Genomic DNA, 21,769 nt, shown 5'->3' on the forward strand with positions numbered 1-21,769 from the left:
CCTCTGTGGACCAATGGCATGCCTGCCTCACAGACGTGCAATACAGCAGGGCCCTACAGCTGCCCAGTCCCTGGGGGGGAAGGGCAGCCAGACACATGGGAGCGCACCTGACCCTGTCGCCCCCAGGGATCAATTCCGGCCAGCTTGTATAGCGTGGCAAGACAAACTCGGCGGGGTTCAGGTCAATGTTCAGTGGTTAGGGCCTTGGGTCTACTGTTCTCGCCGCCACATCCTACACTCACCAGGACTTGTACATCCCGACCTGCCCCCTTCCCCTGCCTGTACCTCGGGCGCTATGGACAGCTGTCTACTTGATGCAGGATTTACAGGAGGCAGGGGGGTCCACGTCTGGATTATCTCTTGTGGGCTGGCCCGCACCGCTAACGCACCGCGGGGGGGGGGGGAGGCAGCAGCGGTGACTCTGGCGGCGAACTCTGGGCTGCACACACTTCAGGCTCAGCCGCGCCGCACCCACCGTTCTCCAGCCCCCGGCGATCTGGCCCGAGACCAGAGCCTGGGCAGCTCCAACGTCCAGGGAGCAGTCAGCCGCAGTCGCAGGTGCCGACAGAGTCTCGGCCCAGCCCCTCACACTGCGGCAGGAAGGAAACAAGGAGGTCCCACCTCGGCACGTAATCTGCGACACCCCTCCTCTCTCCCAGCTGAGGAGGGCAGCAGCACCAGTCTTGTGCGTTCAGCACGCTCGCCTCAACCTCCGAACTGCACCCAATGCCAGATCCAGCCAGAAAGCAAGGTAGGCGGCCACCGCAGATCAGCCCCAGTACGACTCACCCCCTCCGGGTGTGCTCCTCACAGGGCCGTTATCTCTGCTGGAACCAGGCGGCCATCATGGGGGCTGGGCCTGGTCTTCCCCTTGGCCGTGACTGCCTCTTCGCTTCACCCACGGCGGCGTTTTGCCGTGTTTCTCCTGTGGGCCGGGGTAGGCATTCAAGGCGGACCCCCACAGACGGCGGAACATTTCCATAAGGAATAGGTACTTTAACAAAGGCCAGGATAGACTACTAGATGGACATTGGAATCCCGTGCCATTCGAGTAGACAATTACTGAAATAGCCAAGAGGGAGAAAGAGACCAGAAGGGACTAATTCTAAAAACAAGCTACCTTAGCTGGGACTTCATGAACACCCCAAATGGCAACTCTGGCCTAGTCTTCAAATAAACCGAAAAAAACCTATCTTTTTCATTTCGCCAAAAAAAACTTGGAACGACGAATCAAGGGGAACTTATTCGAACCATAATAGGTATAACAGGACAACCTACTAGTAGCAGATACTTTAGAAGGCTCAAGTGATACTGCTTTCTGGTTTCAAGAAGTTAACTCAGAAGACTTATATAAGTCCACCTTTCAACTCAGGGGCGATTGTAAACATTCCCTGGTGAGGACAGAATAAATCTTGTCTTAATAAAGGTGGTAACCAATAAGAGAACCCACCGAAACGCGTCAACGCTACTTACTGTACAATTCAAGTCTCCATAACCAAATTTGATATGCCGATGTCGTAGCAGTACAACACTGGTTGTTTAACCACGGAGCAGGAATGTACAAGTGTAACAAACAATTTTTATGTTGTACCCATTTTTGTCTGTTCTCGATAGTGCGGGTCATTATTGAGTGAATTGTTTTATTGTTTTTTATTCTTAGGGATTTAGATTAGTTTGCCCTATTGTGTGTTTTAATTTATTCAAAATAAATGAATTTTTAACTTTCATATGTTTCTGTTGTATGTACCTTTGACACTGTAAGGTTTAGTATTCTAAACCTCCACTTAGCTTTGTCTCAAGGGAATCCTCTTCTTTCCTAGGTATGTAGTCAGCCAGCGAATTGTAATCTTCAGATGTGGCTAAAATGACAGGATAAAGACCAGGATTTACAATGAGCGGCCGGAGCTAGTCTGCCATGGTGTTGGCCACGCCCCACTAGATTTAGTATTTAGGCGAGCTCCTGGCACCAGAGAAAACCCGCTTTCCTGAAAGAAGACAGACGTGAAGATTCACAGAGAGCAAGGACAGAAGATCCAGCAACTGACTTGACGGCAACTCTGCTGGCCTGTCTGCTCACTTCGACAATTGCACCAAAAGTTGACTTGTCCAGCAGATGTTATGTCTCCGAAGCCTAGGAGACCCACCAGTACTTCAACCAAAAGCCAAGAACCTCTGTGTGACAGTGGATCTATTCCCTTGTAGCCCACAGGCACCAAAGACTGAGCTGTGAGGCTTCAAGATGGCAGAAACCCGATGCTGGAACCCACCACTGCACTCTGAGCCGCCTAGCCCAAGCTGAAGTGGGCCAATGGTGACCCCAGACCCTCTAGACTCAAAGCCTACTTTAGGTTTCCCCACTGTGGATTCCTCGATGATTCCCCGCAGCCTCTGCTTGCAGGCTCCCACTACCATGACTGCTTCCGGTAAGAAAAACCAGATGCCAAAGGACACCTCTGCACCTGTCACCCCTAGCCCGTGGAGAAGAGGACTAAAGGTGTCCCTACGTCCCACAGCATTGTGAGGCCTGAGCCCCCCTGTTGGGTCAGTCCGACAGGCCCCCCACTCAAGCCTGCAGGGTCTTTTTGCGAAGACCGATCCCAATTGACTTCTTTTGGGCACCCAACGCTGTTTGCACCCCTGCACCCATCTGCACTAGTGTCGCTGGTGGTGTCTGGTTGGTATTGCCTTGGACCTTGTCCTCCACTCACCTTACATCGGAAAACTACCTTTACAACACGGTCAAAACACTGCGAATACATTCACATTGCTGTTTTTATAACGCAAGTCGTTATAACGACTTGCACTGGAGGGCGCTCTAGACTAAGGAATAGTGTGATTTACTATTCCAACACCTTCCCTACTGCATGTAGACTGGAGTTGGAATAGTAAATCACACTATTCCTAAGTCCAGCGTAAGTCATTGTAACGACTTGCGGTGTAATAACAGCAATTAATGTTCCGCGATCTAAATGATAGCTTTGTATCGTCATACATCCCCTACGTCCCGGAGATTGATCTCGTAAGTCTCTGTACTGTACCTGAATGTCGTACTTGTTTTTCCTCCCTTAGGATAACATTGCAGCTTCTCAAAAGTGCACTGTCGACTTTTTAAATTCAAAAGTATTTCTATTGAAAAAGGTACTTACCTGATGGTATCGAATCTTGTGCCTAGATGTGCCTACAGTAAACGTTTGTGAGGTACCTGGAGTAATACTTAGGGAGGTTAGGAAGGTCGGAAAGGTAGGAGAAGGAAGGGAAAGAGAAGAAGGGTTACGCCATAAAAGGAGGCTGAGAAGGGTGGTGGGACAAGGCCTGTGAGAAGTTGGCCTGATATGCAGTGCTCACTATTCTAGTGATCACAATGTATCAGTCCAAACAACCCTTATTGATGATTGGTTGTAAGTCAACCGTAGACCAGCTATCCTAGTAGCATGGACAAGAGCAGTCTTTAGGCTAGACTCTAGAGGGCGTGTTAAGCCAGCTGTTATACCATCACATATACCCCTTGAACACCAAGTGAAAGGACACCACACAAGTTGTTATGAAAATAAAAGTATATTTATTTAGAACACAACAGCCCTGGACTCTTTATGAGGACAGGGCGCTAAGCACAATACAAAGCTCTTATGAAAATACTAAAAGTTGCACAATTTACACAAATGCCCGAGGGGCACGAAAAACCATATACTCTAAAAGTGGAATGCGAAATTACTAGCAGGTAAGTACTACTCTAATAGGCTTTAGGATCGCTAGGACTGGACTACTGAACCTTCAGATTACTAGCAGGAGGCCTAGGGAGATCGGGTGCAGAGTGTGCACTCTCACGCAGGATGCGGGACAAAGTCTATGGATGCTAGATTTCGTAAAGTTAGTGTTATCGGACGAATCCGACTAGGTAGAGCTGAAACGAAAAAGGATCTGGACCCTTGGATAGTAAGGCTATGCTGGAGCACCGAAATGCTGAGGTTACCTAGCCCAGGGGCTGCGGCTGCATAGGTCTGGAAAGACGTCGGGAATCCTCGTTGCAGTCTATGGAGCCTGAAAGAAGTTGTTGCTGGCAGGCGACCAGTGAAGAGATTCGGAGGGATCCAAGCCTGGATCAAAGATGGAAGACACCTGTAAGCAGAGGGGACCAAGTTCTGAATCACTAGCCACTGATTAGATGGACACCAGGATGGCACCGGATGGAGTCACCTCGACCAGGTGAGTGGGCGACGCTGGGCTCTGCAGTCTCACGGACCAGGAGGCGTTGTCGGCGACCAGGATGGAGGTGCGAGCTGTCCCACGAAGGTATCTGCTGTCGACGTCGCTGGACCCAGGATTGGGGCAACAAGTCGTGGCAAATGCAAGCCCACGCAGTGGACTCAAAATGGCGTCTGAAGTGGACCAGGAGGGTCCGGGGTGCTCCTCTTTTGGAGGGGAGCTAGGGCCAGTCTGGAGCAACCAGACCAGCGGTGTTGATGTCGTTGTTCGTCGTCGGGAAGGCCACAAGCCAGTGGGCTAGTAGCCAGACAACGCGGTGAGCAGCAAACAGGCAGAAGGGCCCCACGCAGATCTTGTGGAGGCTGGGAGGCTGAACTTCGGTGCTGGAGCTGCTCAGGGTTGGGGCTTCTCGGACCCCAAAGCACTCACTCGAGGATCCCTCGGCGGTCGGGCTGGGCAAGCGTCGTGCAGTCCTGAAGATGGCCGGTCCCTCGAGGTCTCGTCACACCCACGGATCTCAGCTGAGCTGAAGATGTAGGTTAAGGTCAGAGGTGCCAGGGAAGCCGGTTCTCGTCGAGCTGGGCAGTCTTGATCCGGAGGAGAGACTTACAGCAGACCGCGATGCTTGGATGGTGCCTGCGGATGCAGGGTGACTACTCCTTAGCCACAAGGGAGAAATCTTGAGAAGAAGTCGAGAGTTCCTTTCGTAGAAAGTAGTTTCAAAATTCAAAGATGATCTAATTTGGAAGGGGACCCGCTCCTAACTTTGTACTAGGAAAAGGGGCTGGCACGCGACTAGGTCCTGCCCATGGGTGGGACCAGGAAGGGGGGTGGTTACACCCCTCTCCCATGCCGGACTTTCCCCAGCTCAGGGGCTGCTGTGCCCCTGGAACTGGTTCTAGCCGGCCTATGCATAGTGAGCACCGGGGTGCCACTTGCAGTCACCTTCCTCTAAAGCCCTGCCTACCCAGGATACACAAATCCCTGTCTAGGATCGTGCTAGCACCGCCCCTGACAGGAAACGCTTTGTCCAAGCCTCCCTCGCTGGAAGGACTCCCAGCAGCAGGAGGTCAGACTTGTGTCTGTGGTGGCAGCATCCATTTTGTGATGCTGAGGCTTGAGTTAACTTTAACCGGGGTTCACAGTTACATACATGTCGTGTCCTTCTAGAAGGGTGGAATGCTAACACCGTCGCCAGAATTGGCGAGGGGTTAGTATTCCAATTCGTATGACACCTTACTCGACATGTTTTGATAAAGCGATACCAGAGTTGGCATTTAACCGCGAGGATTATAATGCACTTAAGAGTATATGGTATGCGTTATCATGGAACAGCTATTAGGACTTGATTCCGCAAGCTGCAAACGGGCTCAGCTCATGCCAGAGCACCATCTCACACGATTCCAAGCACTCTGCCTTCAGGATTGTTAAGGCCTGCCATAGGAGTGACTGATAGGAATACGGGTGTCCCTTTTAGGGTTAGATATAGGTATACTATATCTAAAGCAAAGGGTGATTACACCACCTTGCCCCAGCTGTCGTGCAGCCAGTTGTGTCAGATTTAGATGGCCAGCCAGGGGTGGCATAATACATGCTGCAGCCCCTGGTAGGCCCTGGGTACACCTATGCCCTGAGTTACAGGGTCTGATAAGGTGGCCCAGTACCAATTGGTAAATGCACCTAAGGTACACGTGTCAATTTAGTGAGAAAACAGCAAGGCTGTGGGTCTGATTAGCAGGCCCACAGCCAGAGAAGTCGTAAACCAGTGAAGCAAAAAGCAAAAATCTGGGGTGATCATAGGATTGCAGACCCTACTCTCCTACATGACCCCCCCCCCAAACTTTGGGACAATAAACTAACCTTGACCAGGTGAGTCTTCTTGCTCTAAGTGGAAATACCTGGAGAGCCCATCTGCATTGCCATGATCAGTGCCAGGTCTATGCTCCACTGTAAAATCCATCCCCTGTAGGGAAATGGACCACCTAAGCAGTTTGGGGTTTTCACCCTTCATCTGATTTAGCCACAAGAGGGGCTTATGGTCGGTCTGAATCTTGAAATGAGTGCCAAACAAGTATGGCCTCAGTTTCTTCAGGGCCCAAACCACAGCAAAGGCCTCCCTCTCAATAGCTGACCAATTTTTCTCTCTGGGGGTCAGCCTTCTGCTTATAAAAGCAATGGGCTGGTCATGACCATCAAAATTCAGCTGAGATAGAACAGCTCCCACACCCAACTCAGAAGCATCTGTTTGGACAATGAATGGTTTGGAGTAGTCTGGACTCTTTAGGATAGGTGCTGTGCACATGGCCTGCTTTAGGTCATCGAATGCTTTTTGACAGCCTGCTGTCCACTGAACTTTCTTTGGCATCTTTTTACTTGTCAGTTCATTAAGTGGAGTCACAATTGATCCATAATTCTTGACAAATTTCCTGTAATAACCAGTCAGGCCCAAGAAAGCTCGGACCTGAGTCTGGGTGGTTGGAGGAGCCCAGTCCCTGATGGACTGTATCTTGCTCTCCAGTGGCTGAACCTGGCCTCCACCTACAAGGTGGCCCAGGTATACAACCTGTGTCTGCCCTATCTGGCACTTTGTGGCCTTGATAGTGAGACCTGCTGCTTGCAGTGCCTCTAACACTTTCCTCAGGTGGACCGGGTGATCCTCCCAGGTGGAACTAAAGACAGCTATATCATCAAGATATGCTGCACAGAAGTCATCCAGCCCAGTGAGAACTTGATTCACCAGCCTTTGGAAGGTGGCAGGTGCATTTTTCAAACCAAAGGGCATTACCACAAACTGATAATGCCCACCAGGGGTAGAAAATGCTGTCTTGGGCTTGGCATCCTCAGCTAACCTGATTTGCCAATACCCAGCTGTCAGGTCAAATGTACTTAAGTAGTTGGCAGAAGCCAATCTATCTATAAGCTCATCTGCCCTTGGTATTGGGTGGGCATCAGTCTTAGTGACTGCATTGAGACATCTGTAGTCTACGCAGAACCTCATCTCTTTCTTACCACCCTGGGTGTGAGGTTTAGGCACTAGAACTACTGGACTAGCCCAAGGGCTATCTGAGGGCTCAATGACTCCCAACTCCAACATTTTCTGCACTTCTGTCTTAATGCAGTCTCTAACATGATCAGGCTGCCTGTAGATTTTACTCTTTACTGGCAGGCTGTCACCAGTGTCAACCTCATGGGTGCACCAATTGGTTTGACTGGGTGTCAGAGAGAACATATGTCTGAAGGATTGAAGAACTTGTTTACAATCCTTCTGTTGATGGTCAGAGAGGCTGCCACAAAAGACAACACCATCTACTGATCCATCATCAGGATTCTGAGTGAGCAGGTCTGGGAGAGGGTCACTCTCTTCCTCCTGTCCCTCATCTGTGGCCATGAGCAAGCTCATGTCCTTCCTGTCAACATATGCTTTGAGCCTGTTCACATGGAGCACCCTGTGGGGGCTCCTGGGAGTTCCAAGGTCCACCAGGTAGGTGACCTCTCCCTTTTGCTCAAGGATTGTGTGGGGCCCAGACCATTTGTCTTTGAGTGCAGCTGGGGGCACTGGCTCCAGCACCCACACCTTCTGTCCAGGCTGGTACACAGTCAGGACAGCCTTTTGGTCATGCCAAGCTTTTTGGAGTTCTTGGCTTGCCTCAAGGTTTTTAGAAGCCTTTTCCATATACTCAGCCATCCTGGAGCGGAGACCAAGTACATAGTCCACTATGTTGGTTGCAGGCTTTTTGAGAGGTCTCTCCCATCCTTCCTTCACCAAACACAGGGGTCCTCTTACAGGATGCCCATACAGAAGTTCAAAAGGGCTGAAGCCAACCCCCTTCTGTGGGACCTCTCTGTAAGCAAACAAAAGGCAGGGTATCAGGACATCCCATCTACGCCTGAGCTTTTCAGGTAGTCCATGAATCATCCCTTTTAGGGTCCTGTTGAACCTTTCAACAAGCCCATTGCATTGTGGATGATAGGGTGTAGTGAACTTGTAGTTGACACCACATTCCTTCCACATGGCAGTCAGATATCCTGACATGAAGTTTGCACCTCTGTCAGAGACAACCTCCTTAGGGAAGCCCACTCTGGAGAACATTCCAACTAGGGCTCTTGCCACAACAGGTGCTGTAGTGGTCCTAAGGGGAATAGCTTCAGGATACCTGGTGGCATGGTTCACCACCACCAGTATAAACTTGTGCCCTGATGCTGTCTGGGGTTCCATTGGACCAACAATGTCAATCCCCACTCTTTCAAAGGGCACCCCCACCACAGGCATTGGTATAAGGGGGGCCTTTGTTGTGCCACCTGACTTACCACTGGCTTGGCAAGTGACACAGGAGCGACAAAACTCCTTGGTATCTTCATTCATGTGAGGCCAGTGAAAGTATGAGACAATCCTGTCACAATTCTTATTCTGGCCTAAGTGACCTGCAAGGGGAATCTCATGGGCCAAGGTGAGGAGGAAACCTCTCAGAGACAAGGGGATGACCAGCCTCCTGGTTGCACCAGGTTTGGGGTCTCTTGACTCAGAGTATAGTAGTCCATCTTCCCATTATACCCTGTGGGCACCTGTGGCGTTACCTGCAGCCTCAGCAGCAGCCTGCTGTCTGAGGGGTTCAAGGGAAGGGCAGTCTAACTGTGCCTTCCCCAGGTCTTCTCTGGAGGGTCCCCCTGAACCCAGAAACTCAACCTGATCAGGTTCAAGTTCTTTAGGCTCAGTTTCCCTCAGCTCTTTGAGGTCAGCCTCCTCTGAGACTTGATCCACAAACTGGGGCAAGGGGGAAGGCAATGCCTTGACCCTACTGCTCTTCTTCTTGGAAGGTGTCTGGTCCATTGTTCCAGGATCCAGCACCTGTTCAGTGGGGCATCTTCTGGCCTGTGACCTAGTCACAGCAAGCACATGTGCTGGCAAGCCTAACATTTCCATGTGAGTCCTCTGCTCCACTTCTGACCATAGGGATGACTCCAAATCATTGCCCAACAAACATTCAACTGGGAGGTCTGAACTAACAACAACCTTCTTTTGGCCACTTACCCCTCCCCAGGAGAAATCAACAATTGCCATACTATGGTGGGTAGTGACATTGCTGGCATTGGCCACTAGGTACTCTGGGCCTAGCATGATCTGTCCAGGGTCCACAAAGTTAGGTGTCACCATTGTGACACTGGCACAAGTGTCCCTGTAGGCCTGAGCCATCTTGCCATTGATAAAAGGTGTCTGTCTGTATTTGCCCAAAGTATTGGGACTGGCATCAGGGGATATATCCACATCCCCTGTACAGACAAGGACAGCCTGAGTGAGTGTGCCAACTAAGTTGTCATACCCCTCAGAACCCAAGGTTAACCCAACTAATCCCTTGGGAGGTGCATTACCACTGCTGACTGTACTAGGGGGTGCAGGTGCCTTAGGGGCTGCAGTGGCAGGAGTTTGCCCTCCTTTCTTGGTGCACTCACTAAACCAGTGAGTTTTACTTTTACAGTACTGGCACCACCTTTTAGACTGGCCTTCGTGAGTCTTCTTCTTCTGGGGAGCCTGACACCCACCCTCTTTGGTTTGTTGGGGACCTGTCGAAGACTTCTGGTCATTTTGTTCACCTTTGGTATTATTACCCTTCTGGTCTGCTTTCTTCTGACCACCCTGGTTCTGCTCAACCCTTGTTCTGACCCATCTGTCTGCCTTCTTTCCCAATTCTTGGGGAGAGGTCAGATCTGAGTCAACAAGGTGCTGATGCAACAACTGGTTCTGACAATTGTTTAAAATCTGTTCCCTCATGATCAGATTGTACAATCCTGTATAATCAGTAACCTTACTGCCCAGCAACCAGCCCTCCAAAGCCTTAGTGGCACAATCCACAAAATCAGACCAATCCTGAGACTGAGTTTTCTGGGTATCCCTGAACAGCAACCTGTACTGCTCAGTGGTTAGGCCAAACCCATCTATCAGTGTACTTTTCAGGACTTGGTAATTGTTAGCATCCTCAGCTCTAGTAGTGAGGAGCTTATCTCTACCTTTGCCTTCAAAGGAGAGCCACAAGACAGCTGCCCACTGACTCTGGGGGACGCACTGGACAGTGCAGGCCCTCTCCAAAGCAGTTATCTATTTGTGGATATCATCCCCTCGTTTAAAGGGGGGCACTATCTTACTCAGGTGTCTAGTGTCTAAACTCCTGTCCTTTTCTTTAGGTAAAATGCTGCCACCAGTGAGATCTAGCCCACTTAAATGTTGCTCTCTAGCAAAGGCAAGCCTTTCTTTGGCCAGGGCAAGTTCTTCCCTTTCAATCCTCAGATTGGCTTCCCTCATCTTAGCTTCATGCTCCCTTCTCTTAGGGGATGACATCCCTCTATGAGAAGAGGTCTGAGAGCCATTGGTTCAAATGGATCTGTTAGAGCCTCTAGATAGAGACCTAACTCGTCCATTCCCAATGTTAAGCCTGCCTGAGAGTGGCCCTGGGGGTCCCCCAAATCCATTCTCATGCCTGCTTAAGTTGGTCCTGGTTAGTCTACTGACTTCTACCTGACCTTTGTCTGCCTCATCCCCTGACAACTCCTGTTCCTCTTCCTCCTGATCACTTCCTGTTCCATTGAGGTTGAGGTCAGGGTCCCCAAGGGTTCCCTCTAAGGGGGGCATGTTCCCATCTGGATGAGAAGGGTCTGTGTTAGCAGTCCTCCTAGCATCATAAGTCTCTAAGAGACCAATCAGAAAGGGAATGGTAGGGTTAGAGCCCTGTTTTAGCTTCCTGGATGTACAGATTTGTCTCATCTCCTGGAAGCTAAGAGCAGCATATCGTGAAGTGACCTGTGGAGGGTCCACTGACACAAGGGGGGCTTCTGAGTTCCCTCCTTTGTCCGACATGCTTCTAGTGTGGTGTAAGTGATGCACCTACCTACACTATTTGTTTGCCTACTGATCCCTTGCTAAGAGTTGTAGTCAGGGTGTGCTTGGCCCTGTTTAATTACAACAGCTGGTTCAGTAGAACTCAGAGTATTCTAAGCTAAGTTATATGTACCTTAATACTTATGTGATCTTTCACAATTATATTCTTAGGATACGTGTGGTAAAACAACAGCAAGCTCAAATCCCAACCGCTGCTCACCAATGTGAGAAGTTGGCCTGATATGCAGTGCTCACTATTCTAGTGAACACTATGTATCAGTCCAAACAACCCTTATTGATGATTGGTTGTAAGTCAACCGTAGACCAGCTATCCTAGTAGCATGGACAAGAGCAGTCTTTAGGCTAGACTCTAGAGGGCGTGTTAAGCCAGCTGTTATACCATCACATATACCCCTTGAACACCAAGTGAAAGGACACCACACAAGTTGGTATGAAAATAAAAGTATATTTATTTAGAACACAACAGCCCTGGACTCTTTATGAGGACAGGGCGCTATGCACAATACAAAGCTCTTATGAAAATACTGAAAGTCGCACAATTTACACAAATGCCCGAGGGGCACGAAAAACCATATACTCTAAAAGTGGAATGCGAAATTACTAGCAGGTAAGTACTACACTAATAGGCTTTAGGATCGCTAGGACTGGACTACTGAACCTTCAGATTACTAGCAGGAGGCCTAGGGAGATCGGGTGCAGAGTGTGCACTCTCACGCGGGATGCGGGACAAAGTCTATGGATGCTAGATTTCGTAAAGTTAGTGTTATCGGACGAATCCGACTAGGTAGAGCTGAAACGAAAAAGATTCTGGACCCTTGGATAGTAAGGCTATGCTGGAGCACCGAAATGCTGAGGTTACCTAGCCCAGGGGCTGCGGCTGCATAGGTCTGGAAAGACGTCGGGAATCCTCGTTGCAGTCTATGGAGCCTGAAAGAAGAAGTTGCTGGCAGGCGACCAGTGAAGAGATTCGGAGGGATCCAAACCTGGATTGAAGATGGAAGACAACTGTAAGCAGAGGGGACCAAGTTCTGAATCACTAGCCACTGATTAGATGGGCACCAGGATGGCACCGGATGGAGTCACCTCGACCAGGTGAGTGGGCGACGCTGGGCTCTGCAGTCTCACGGACCAGGAGGCGTTGTCGGCGACCAGGATGGAGGTGCGAGCTGTCCCACGAAGGTATCTGCTGTCAACGTCGCTGGACCCAGGATTGGGGCAACAAGTCTTGCAAATGCAAGCCCACGCGGTGGACTCAAAATGGCGTCTGGAGTGGACCAGGAGGGTCCGGGGTGCTCCTCTTTTGGAGGGGAGCTAGGGCCAGTCTGGAGCAACCAGACCAGCGGTGTTGATGTCGTCGTTCGTCGTCGGGAAGGCCACAAGCCAGCGGGCTAGTAGCCAGACATTGCGGTGAGCAGCAAACAGGCAGAAGGGCCCCACGCAGATCTCGTGGAGGCTGGGAGGCTGAACTTCGGTGCTGGAGCTGCTCAGGGTTGGGGCTTCTCGGACCCCAAAGCACTCACTCGAGGATCCCTCGGCGGTCGGGCTGGGCAAGCGTCGTGCAGTCCTGAAGATGGCCGGTCCCTCGAGGTCTCGTCACACCCACGGATCTCAGCTGAGCTGAAGATGTAGGTTAAGGTCAGAGGTGCCAGGGAAGCCGGCGTCGAGCTGGGCAGTCTTGTTCCGGAGGAGAGACTTACAGCAGACCGCGATGCTTGGATTGTGGTAAATTTTAATTACCTGTACTTAATTTATGCGGTAAAGTTCAATAAGAATAACTCAGTCAAAAATAAGAAGGCAGAGTCCGTGGTATCTGAGGTTTAAAAGGGGTTTTATTCCTTAAAAAGGAATTGGTTCGAACCAATGGTAGCATGACCCATCGCCACGAGGGTTCAGGGTAGGAATTGCAATGGACATGTACAATGATTTATTAAAAAGCAATCGTATATATAGTCATTTCATACAGTAATATTGAATGCAGAAGGCGTAACAGCTGAGAGAAACGAGATAAGAGCAGAAATACGTAACAGGAGGCGTGCACTAGGGCGTACACGGAGGTATGTGCTAGAAAACGTCACATACAAGTGTCATAAGTGGGTGGATCCCTAGAAAGATCCTGTCGAGTCAGCAAGAACATGTGGCAGGGATGCGCGCGCAGCAGCATGACGTATGATTGACGTGGAACTGGAGGGTGAAGGGGACTTGACATTTAGCCCTACATGTGGAGACAGAAGTCTGGAGTGTCAGAACAACCTAATCCCAAATCATATCCAATATCTTGTGTTTGAGGAACTGTATTATCTAGAAGGAAAGGTCTCTTGGGCAGAGGCTATTCTATACTGACTGTTAATGCGTGTATATGCAACTGTGTGTCTACGTGTAAAGCAAGGGGCCATGGGCCTACCATGGTAACGGAAGCTATGAATTACTTGCATGGAGACAGAAAGGCCGGGCCCTTTGCTCTGCAGCTGGGAAGGATGTTTACCTAAACTGCTAGACAGGAATGTGATTTTCGAGGAGCGGAGCAGATAACTTGAAGGCTGAATACGGTCTTGGCAGGCCGGCAGGCTGAGCCAGGCACCGCTAGCCGCGCAGGGAGTGAGTGAAAGGTCATGGATACAAATGCAGGTTCAGGCTGCAGCTTCCAGAGGCAGAAGGCAGGAGAAAGCTTGAATGGCAGAAAACAAGGCCCAACTCGCCAGGGCCAGGAAAACATGAAAGTGCACCATGTAAAGACGTTGGCAAGGCACACTTAGGAACTAAATATCGGACCCATTCATGGTGGATCAGAAAGAGGACATATTAACGTTGGACGCAAATGTATTTGCGTCTTCATAGCTGGTTGTGGAGGGAACTTACATGTACTAGAAGCAGGTACATGGAGCCGTTGGGGTCTACGATAGGGGACACAATTGACCATAAAAATTCATATTACCTCAGGATGGTGCCTGCGGATGCAGGGTGACTACTCCTTAGCCACAAGGGAGAAATCTTGAGAAGAAGTCAAGAGTTCCTTTCGTAGAAAGTAGTTTCAGGATTCAAAGATGATCTAATTTGGAAGGGGGCCCGCTCCTAACTTTATACTAGGAAAAGGGGCTGGCACGCTACTAGGTCCTGCCCATGGGTGGGACCAGGAAGGGGGGTGGTTACACCCCTCTCCCATGCCGGACTTTCCCCAGGTCAGGGGCTGGTGTGCCCCTGGAACTGGTTCTAGCCGGCCTATGCATAGTGAGCATCGGGGTGCCACTTGCAGTCACCTTCCTCTAAAGCCCTGCCTACCCAGGATACACAAAACCCTGTCTGGGATGGTGCTAGCACCGCCCCTGACAGGAAACCCTTTGTCCAAGCCTCCCTCGCTGGAAGGACTCCCAGCAGCAGGAGGTCAGACTTGTGTCTGTGGTGGCAGCATCCATTTTGTGATGCTGAGGCTTGAGTTAACTTTAACCGGGGTTCACAGTTACATACATGTCGTGTCCCTCTAGAAGGGTGGAATGCTAACCCCATCACCAGAATTGGCGAGGGGTTAGTATTCCAATTCGTATGACACCTTACTCGACATGTTTTGATAAAGCGATACCAGAGTTGGCATTTAACCGCGAGGATTATAATGCACTTAAGAGTATATGGTATGCGTTATCATGGAACAGCTATTAGGACTTGATTTCGCAAGCTGCAAGCGGGCTCAGCTCATGCCAGAGCACCATCTCACACGATTCCAAGCACTCTGCCTTCAGGATTGTTAAGGCCTGCCATAGGAGTGACTGATAGGAATACAGGTGCCCATTTTAGGGTTAGATATAGGTATACTATATCTAAAGCAAAGGGTGATTACACCACCTTGCCCCAGCAGTCGTGCTGCCAGTTGTGTCAGATTTAGATGGCCAGCCAGGGGTGGCATAATACATGCTGCAGCCCCAGGTAGGCCCTGGGTACACCTATGCCCTGAGTTACAGGGTCTGATAAGGTGGCCCAGTACCAATTGGTAAATGCACCTAAGGTATACGTGTCAATTTAGTGAGAGAACAGCAAGGCTGTGGGTCTGATTAGCAGGCCCACAGCCAGAGAAGTCGTAAACCAGTGAAGCAAAAAGCAAAAATCTGGGGTGATCATAGGATTGCAGACCCTACTCTCCTACAAGGCCTAGCTGCTGTTGCAACCCAAGCCTAAAGTGATTTTACAAGCTGATAAAATCAGGTCTGGTGTTCCCGTACCCAGAAAAACTTGGTGCAAAAGCACCAGATTATTTGTTATGATGCAAAGAGGAATTCCACATGGAAATTTTTCCCCGCTCGACTTATAATTGGGCCCATATTGTCTTAGTAATTCTAATTTCTATTTTCTTTAAAGTGATTCTTCTGGTTCTGTAGTTGATATCTGAAGTTACCTTGGTTATATCTTTGCATTGCATGGCATTGTACAAGGAAGATGGACGTTATTATTCCAAGGTTTCTCATCCCATTCCTTCTGCCCCATCTACGCAATTATGTTTGATATTTCGTTATGTCCTACATACTAGTCAACGCTGCTCTATGCTTTCACCGTTAGTCTGAAAAATAATATTTTAAAAAATAATGAAAAGTACAGCAAGTTGATTCTACACTTCAACCTGCATTGATGATCTATTATTCTCTGGACATAATTAGTTGTTCTCGAACTAGATGTTTTTACTCATGAAACATACAGTCTTCTTCAAGGGGTTACTTTTACACATGAAAAAAGAGTTAAAAAAACACTTGTTCAGTATGAATCATGAAAGTAATCCAACAAGGTAATTCCTCGTGTGATTTCAGTTTGCCATTTTCCTTTCAGCCAGTATCCGTGTGCGTCCCATTGAACCTTGAGAAGAACTACGAGCTGCTGTACCTTTCAGAGCAGTTTATCGGGATTCCAGTTGTGTACCTACGGTTTAGATTGCCGGAAGTCACAAAGTAAGTTTCATGTTTCACTTTTAACTGCGATTTGGGAACTTTATGATTCACTAGGTTTAGCACTCATGTATAAAAATGGAAGACACTATTTGCTAGTGATGATGGTCAATTGAGAAACCAGTGCAGGTCATCTTTAAGGCACCATGAGGTGCTAAATAGAGAAAGGGAACTGTTCCTCTTAATAGTACCATAGGGGTAATGGCTTACATGGAAGGGTAATGATGGGTTACATATAAGGGTAAAGTGTAATTGACTCTCCTTCGTCCCTTAACCAGCAGATGGCATGTAATGATCGTCTGTACTTGAAAATGACCAACCAGATAGTAACCAAGTTTGTTTTAATAGTATAAAGTTTAGTTCGATTTCACATTTTAGTTAGTTGTTTGATTGAAGTCCTTCTGTTTGTCTCCTAAAGGGGGCCGGCAAAGCCAACCACTCAAGTCGGAGATATGGCCGATAGGAATAGTCTCGCCCCTCAGAGCTGAGAGCCGGAGAATCAAACAAATCCCTTCGGTTCAGTGCAGAGTTTCCATTGACAGGATTTCCCTGAAGGATCATCCTATCCCTGGAAAAACAATATCAATGTTCTTAAGCCACACTTGATAGATTTAAAAGAGTTGAATTTACAGCCCTGTTGCAGTACCAGAACGAGCTAGAACTAAACTGATTTTCATTGTGACCAGTTTCCCAGTGACACAAACATTCTCTCCGTTAGGCTGGGTTTATGTGCTTATTTATTGTGATTGCAAGAGAACTCAGAGTTATAAATGTAGGAATTGTTATAACATTTTTACGTAGAGATCTGATTATGTGTGGACTTCCTGCATTTTATTGTTTGTATTGATGGTTTTATCCCTGCCATTCGCTCCATTCACTGTCTCATCTCTAAAAAAACAACAAGCATTTGCAATGCAATAGGTCTCGCATTTGCGAGAGTTTGAGCTATTGGCATTGTAAATGATAATGCCTTTTGTTTATGTGTTTTGAAATCCTGCAAGGGATGTGTAAACACGCACATTTTACTATAGTCCTTCCTCACCAGAACAAAGGTTGGCAGTAAAAAAAAGGTGCAGTTACTGCCAGTCTTGCTTCTGGTGAGCAACTACTATAAGTACAAAGTGCGTGGGCAGTCATTTACAATGCCAATAGATCAAACTCTCGCAAATCTGAGACCTATTGCATTGCAAATGCTTATTTACCCCATGATGAAAATCTGCCTTCGCTGCTGTTTTTAGGGCTGGGTGGAAAATGAGGGAGGGGGTCGTTGATCAATACAGTGTTTACAGAGTTGAGGCAAGATTCATATTTCCTGTAGAATCTGGTACAAATTGGAGCTGAAGAGAATTATTACACTCATTTTGGGATTTTATTTTTATCCTTCATTTGGGAGTCAATAATTCGGGAAGGGGCAGATGGGCACTTGGCACATGATTATTTAAAAAAAAAATATAAAAGCAATACGGATTGGAGAAATGTGATTGGGGCCACAGAAACGTACATTCTTCAAACCTAGAGAAAGTTCTAAAAATAGCAGAGCAGTGTTTTTTCTAGCTCGTATTGTTCACACATCTGGACTGCAGAGTCGCATAGCTTTCAAACTAAAAGAAATCCTGCCGTGTTTATTTTGGAACTTGTATTTTTTGCCCTAATAGAAGGGGGCATGATAATTATACTTTGTTTTGGGGTACAGAAATGCGCAATCTGTTGATTATCCATCTGAAGCAGACACAAGCCGTCAAAAGAATTATATTATTTATTTAACTTGATACCCGAGCCACGAGACGAATACACTGCTCTCCCAAGTTTAATTGAAAAGAAATCGCATTCAGTATTATTATGAAATAAAGAGAGGGAAACACACAAACAAGGGTGCATTATATGTAGTTTTAATTATCAAACGAATGGAAAGCGCCTGCTTGAGGAGGCTGTTTGCAGAGTGGGTGTTTTTTTTTTTGTGGTATTATTTATCAGTCTGAGCTGATTTTAAATTATTTGACGAGCCTGTGCTCTATTGTCCACTCCCCTTTCAGTGACCACGCCGCTTCCATTGTCTGGTGGAGTGTTGGTTGGCCAGGAAGCTAGCCTAGATGTGTTGTCCTCATTCTGGAAGCCAATCATCTGTGTACTTGGGAGCTTGACTTTGCATCTTATTAACAGCCAGGAGATTTCTCCATTTCCCCCTTGTTCGCTTGTTTGTATTTGCAGCACGCTATGCGCGCTTTAACTTTAAAGAACAGCTTCCGTCCCACACAGTGGGTGGGACAGGCAGATATTGTTAAAGTGCAAGCGCACATGGCACACTGCAAATTCAAACAAGCGGCCTTAAAAACTATCTATCAACCATAGCTAACGCTCAGAGGGCACTACACCAGCACACTAATGCCGAACCTAGAAAAATACCTTCTTTTTTAAGTAACTGTTTTTTAAATATAGAACACTTCGATGTGGCTGAGGACGAGGTGATCGGGGAGAGAAGCCAGAGTAAAATCTAAAGGCAGACAAACCAAGCAATTTCACCCTTGGATTAAAAATATCTTCCTATCTCTTCGCGAGTAATTCACCTCTGTCAGACACTGTCTTTCTTTAAGGTCTCCGCCTGTCACAATTGAAATATTTTCTCCGGGCTAGGAATTTCTTACCTCGTTCACAGCGTAAAGGTCAGAAGATAGTTATTTCGTAAGAAATACAAAATCTCTTCATTTGACACATCTCCCTCTCTCCCCCCCTCTAAGCGTGTGTGAAGAGACAATAGAGTCTCTTTTTACTGTATCCTAAACATATCGTTCATTCCAGCACACCATCTAATTACCAGTTTTCTTCGTGCTGCACCCTCAATACGCTCTGCTTTCAATATTGTCGGGAAGCCCTTTCCAAGGAGCAGGCGGGACCCGAGCAGAGCGTGTGCTGTGTGCATACACCCGCTCACGTGATGGTGCCTCGAGAGCACAGATCGAGCTGGGGGCAGCAGCAGCTGATGGCAAAGTCGGAGACAATGCTTCGAGACTGTAAAATATTTTGTGTGTATTTAACTGGCAGGAGAACCATATCTGCTTTTGGCTGAAAACGTGTGCTTGAGGTATTTCTGTATTCAGTCTGAAGACATCAACATTGTGTTGTGAAAGTGAACATTGCAGTCCCAGGCTTGCATTTGCGGATTACCTAGCCACAGAGGTAATTGTATCGACAAACCCACTTTCTTCACCTTTACATGGCTCAAAAATGCCTCTGCTAAGAAACATTTTCACATTTTGCATACTAGAACTTCTTTGAAATTGCTACTTTCAGTTAAAGTCCGTTGATGCCTGAGACGAAGCTTGACGCCAAACAACCAAGCCCTCGCGCGGCGACAGGGGTGGCCTGCGCGATTCACTTGCGGGAGCTATAATTGCTACCATATGGTGGAGCTCGCTCCCGCAAGTGAATCTCTAGACGTGGACGCGTTGCCATTGAAGGCAATGGAACGCGTGCACGTGCTTGGCTGAAAAGCCAAAGCGATCGCAAAAAGGTATTTTTGCTTTGCAGCGCATGCGCGCTGCGAAGGCGAGACCTAAAAAAGGCATTGTTACTTATCAGTGGTGGAGGGTGCTGCTGAGGGTTTGTTAGGACACCTCCAGTTTTACAAAAAGGAGTAGTGGTATGAGTGAGCACCATAAAGCAAAATGCAAATTAAAAGAAACCCAGGCTGGTTGGGTTAGTCTATTATGGCTTAATTTCTAAGGCACTGTCCTGAAGGAGCGGCTGCTGAATTTACTCAAGACAACAGCAGAGTTACTGGGTGGTGTGTCCTAAAAACACACACAAAATTATTTGCTAGCGATTGAAGGTTTGGAGGAACCACTTCACAATTAAAAAATGCGAGAACAGAAAGAAAGAAACCTCCCTACACGGAACAGTGATTTGCCAGCCCTAGAACCAGATTAAGTATGAATACAAAAATGTTTTTTAGATTTGTGTCCCCAAAGCTATACTCTTAACACTTTTAATGACATTTCCTAATATGCCCGTTTCATCTTTTAGATTTTCAGCAGAATTTGATTTCCGGACCTATGACACAGAGGGTGTGATATTATATGCAGAGTCTCCTGATAGCACGTCTTGGTTCTTGCTGGCAATTCGTGATGGGAAAATCGAAATACAATTCAAGAATGAGCTGGGCCTAAAAGTCACAAGTGGTGGCAAAGCAATTAATGACGGTCAATGGCATATAGTAAGAACATCTTTTACAAATATATATTTTCCAAATGTATTCAGTGTTAAAAGATCTAGACATTTCAATGGTAGGTTGTGTTTGACTTGTTGATTATGCGTCACTTGTCGTAGATAATATGAACAAAGACTGAGGAAATATATGTATATGTTCACATTGGTACCACTGGCTCCGTGGAGCTGGAGGGTAATACATGAATCTCAGTCTGCCCCAGGACTGGGAGGGCTGAGTCTGCTAGGGAAGCATGGCCACACAATGGTAGTGTATCTGTATGTAATGTAGATTGGAAGAGGCTGTATTGGTACGACCGCAGTTTATATAGACATGGCTAACATATAGTATTGAAACATACTTAAGACCGTAGTTCCGTTAAAGGCAGCCGCCATGTATCCCATGTGTTGAAAATAATAGGGCCTTTTTGGCAAAATATGCTCATGATAATGTGATTTGCTTTGCTCCTGGTCAAGCAGCATTGTAGAAAGATATGGTGAAAGAATGTTGCACTTGTGCTTAGATCTACTTGAGACAAACCGATGCCTGTGAAATTAACTTCAGCAAAGCAATGTGTTGTCAGAATTGGCAGCAGAAAGTTGGAAGATGCAACTGCTGTGGTTAGTGTACGACAATAATGATACACTGTTGTAAATAGGATGGTCATAGATGACAGGATACATCTAGTTGATTACATGTAGATTTATTGTAAGACACAGCTGAGTACACAAGCTCGCTAGCTGACCAGACCATCAACTGACACTAGTAGAATGCAGATAGGTGGACCGCAGTGGGTTCTTTTTGCGAGGTGTAGCTCACGCTGTGTTTGATGGTTTCTTCTCTGGTCTGGTCAGCAGAAAACGTCGCCAAAATGTTGTAAATAGGATGGTCATAGATGACAGGATACATCTAGTTGATTACATGTAGATTTATTGTAAGACACAGCTGAGTACACAAGCTCGCTAGCTGACCAGACCATCAACTGACACTTATAGAATTCTCAGGTGGAAGTAAGAACATACATAGGCATTGTGGTAGACAGAGAATGAGAGAACACTAAGAAAGGACTAAGACTACAGACAACCATATTACATGAAGAATCAATGTACAACATACACCTACCACCAGAGTTCACACCAGGCTGTAGAGTTCCCTAGGGCTTGGCCTTTTACCCCAGGTATTCACATTTGTATGATCCTCCTTGTCTATGTGATCGCAATCCAGGACTAACCTTTTCAACTTATGTGGATGCCACACTAATGTTGGAAGACTGCAAGGACAGCCACCAATGCCTGACATTCCATGCTTTTGTGCATTAAATAAGACAGTTGATTACTCTGTGGTACCAATCAGACTTTTTGGGGCTTTGTTTGTGCGATTGACCCTGTGCTGTCTGTAAAGAATAGAACTAGGGGATGCAGAAGAAGTCTGAAAGTAATGCGCACTGTTCCCTAGGAAAGACAATTATTTCCACAATATTTACACACTATTCAAATTATAACATGTTATTTGCATTTTATTTATGCTCAAATTTTCATAAATCATATTTGTATG

The 21,769-nt window shown here is 47.4% G+C and overlaps 1 protein-coding gene across 1 annotated transcript in view; it reads left to right on the forward strand.

The window, feature by feature from the left end:
• PROS1 (protein S) overlaps positions 1–21,769 on the forward strand; it is a 469,412-nt gene that overhangs the window by 306,212 nt on the left and 141,431 nt on the right. The window contains exons 9-10 of the mRNA XM_086934426.1: positions 15,899–16,017; positions 20,035–20,224. Coding sequence (XP_086790552.1) covers positions 15,899–16,017; positions 20,035–20,224 — 309 coding nt within the window. The remainder of the gene's footprint in view (positions 1–15,898; positions 16,018–20,034; positions 20,225–21,769) is intronic.

The sequence above is a fragment of the Lissotriton vulgaris genome, chromosome 8 (genome assembly GCF_964263255.1).
Source record: "Lissotriton vulgaris chromosome 8, aLisVul1.2, whole genome shotgun sequence".
Taxonomy (NCBI): Eukaryota; Metazoa; Chordata; class Amphibia; order Caudata; family Salamandridae; genus Lissotriton; species Lissotriton vulgaris.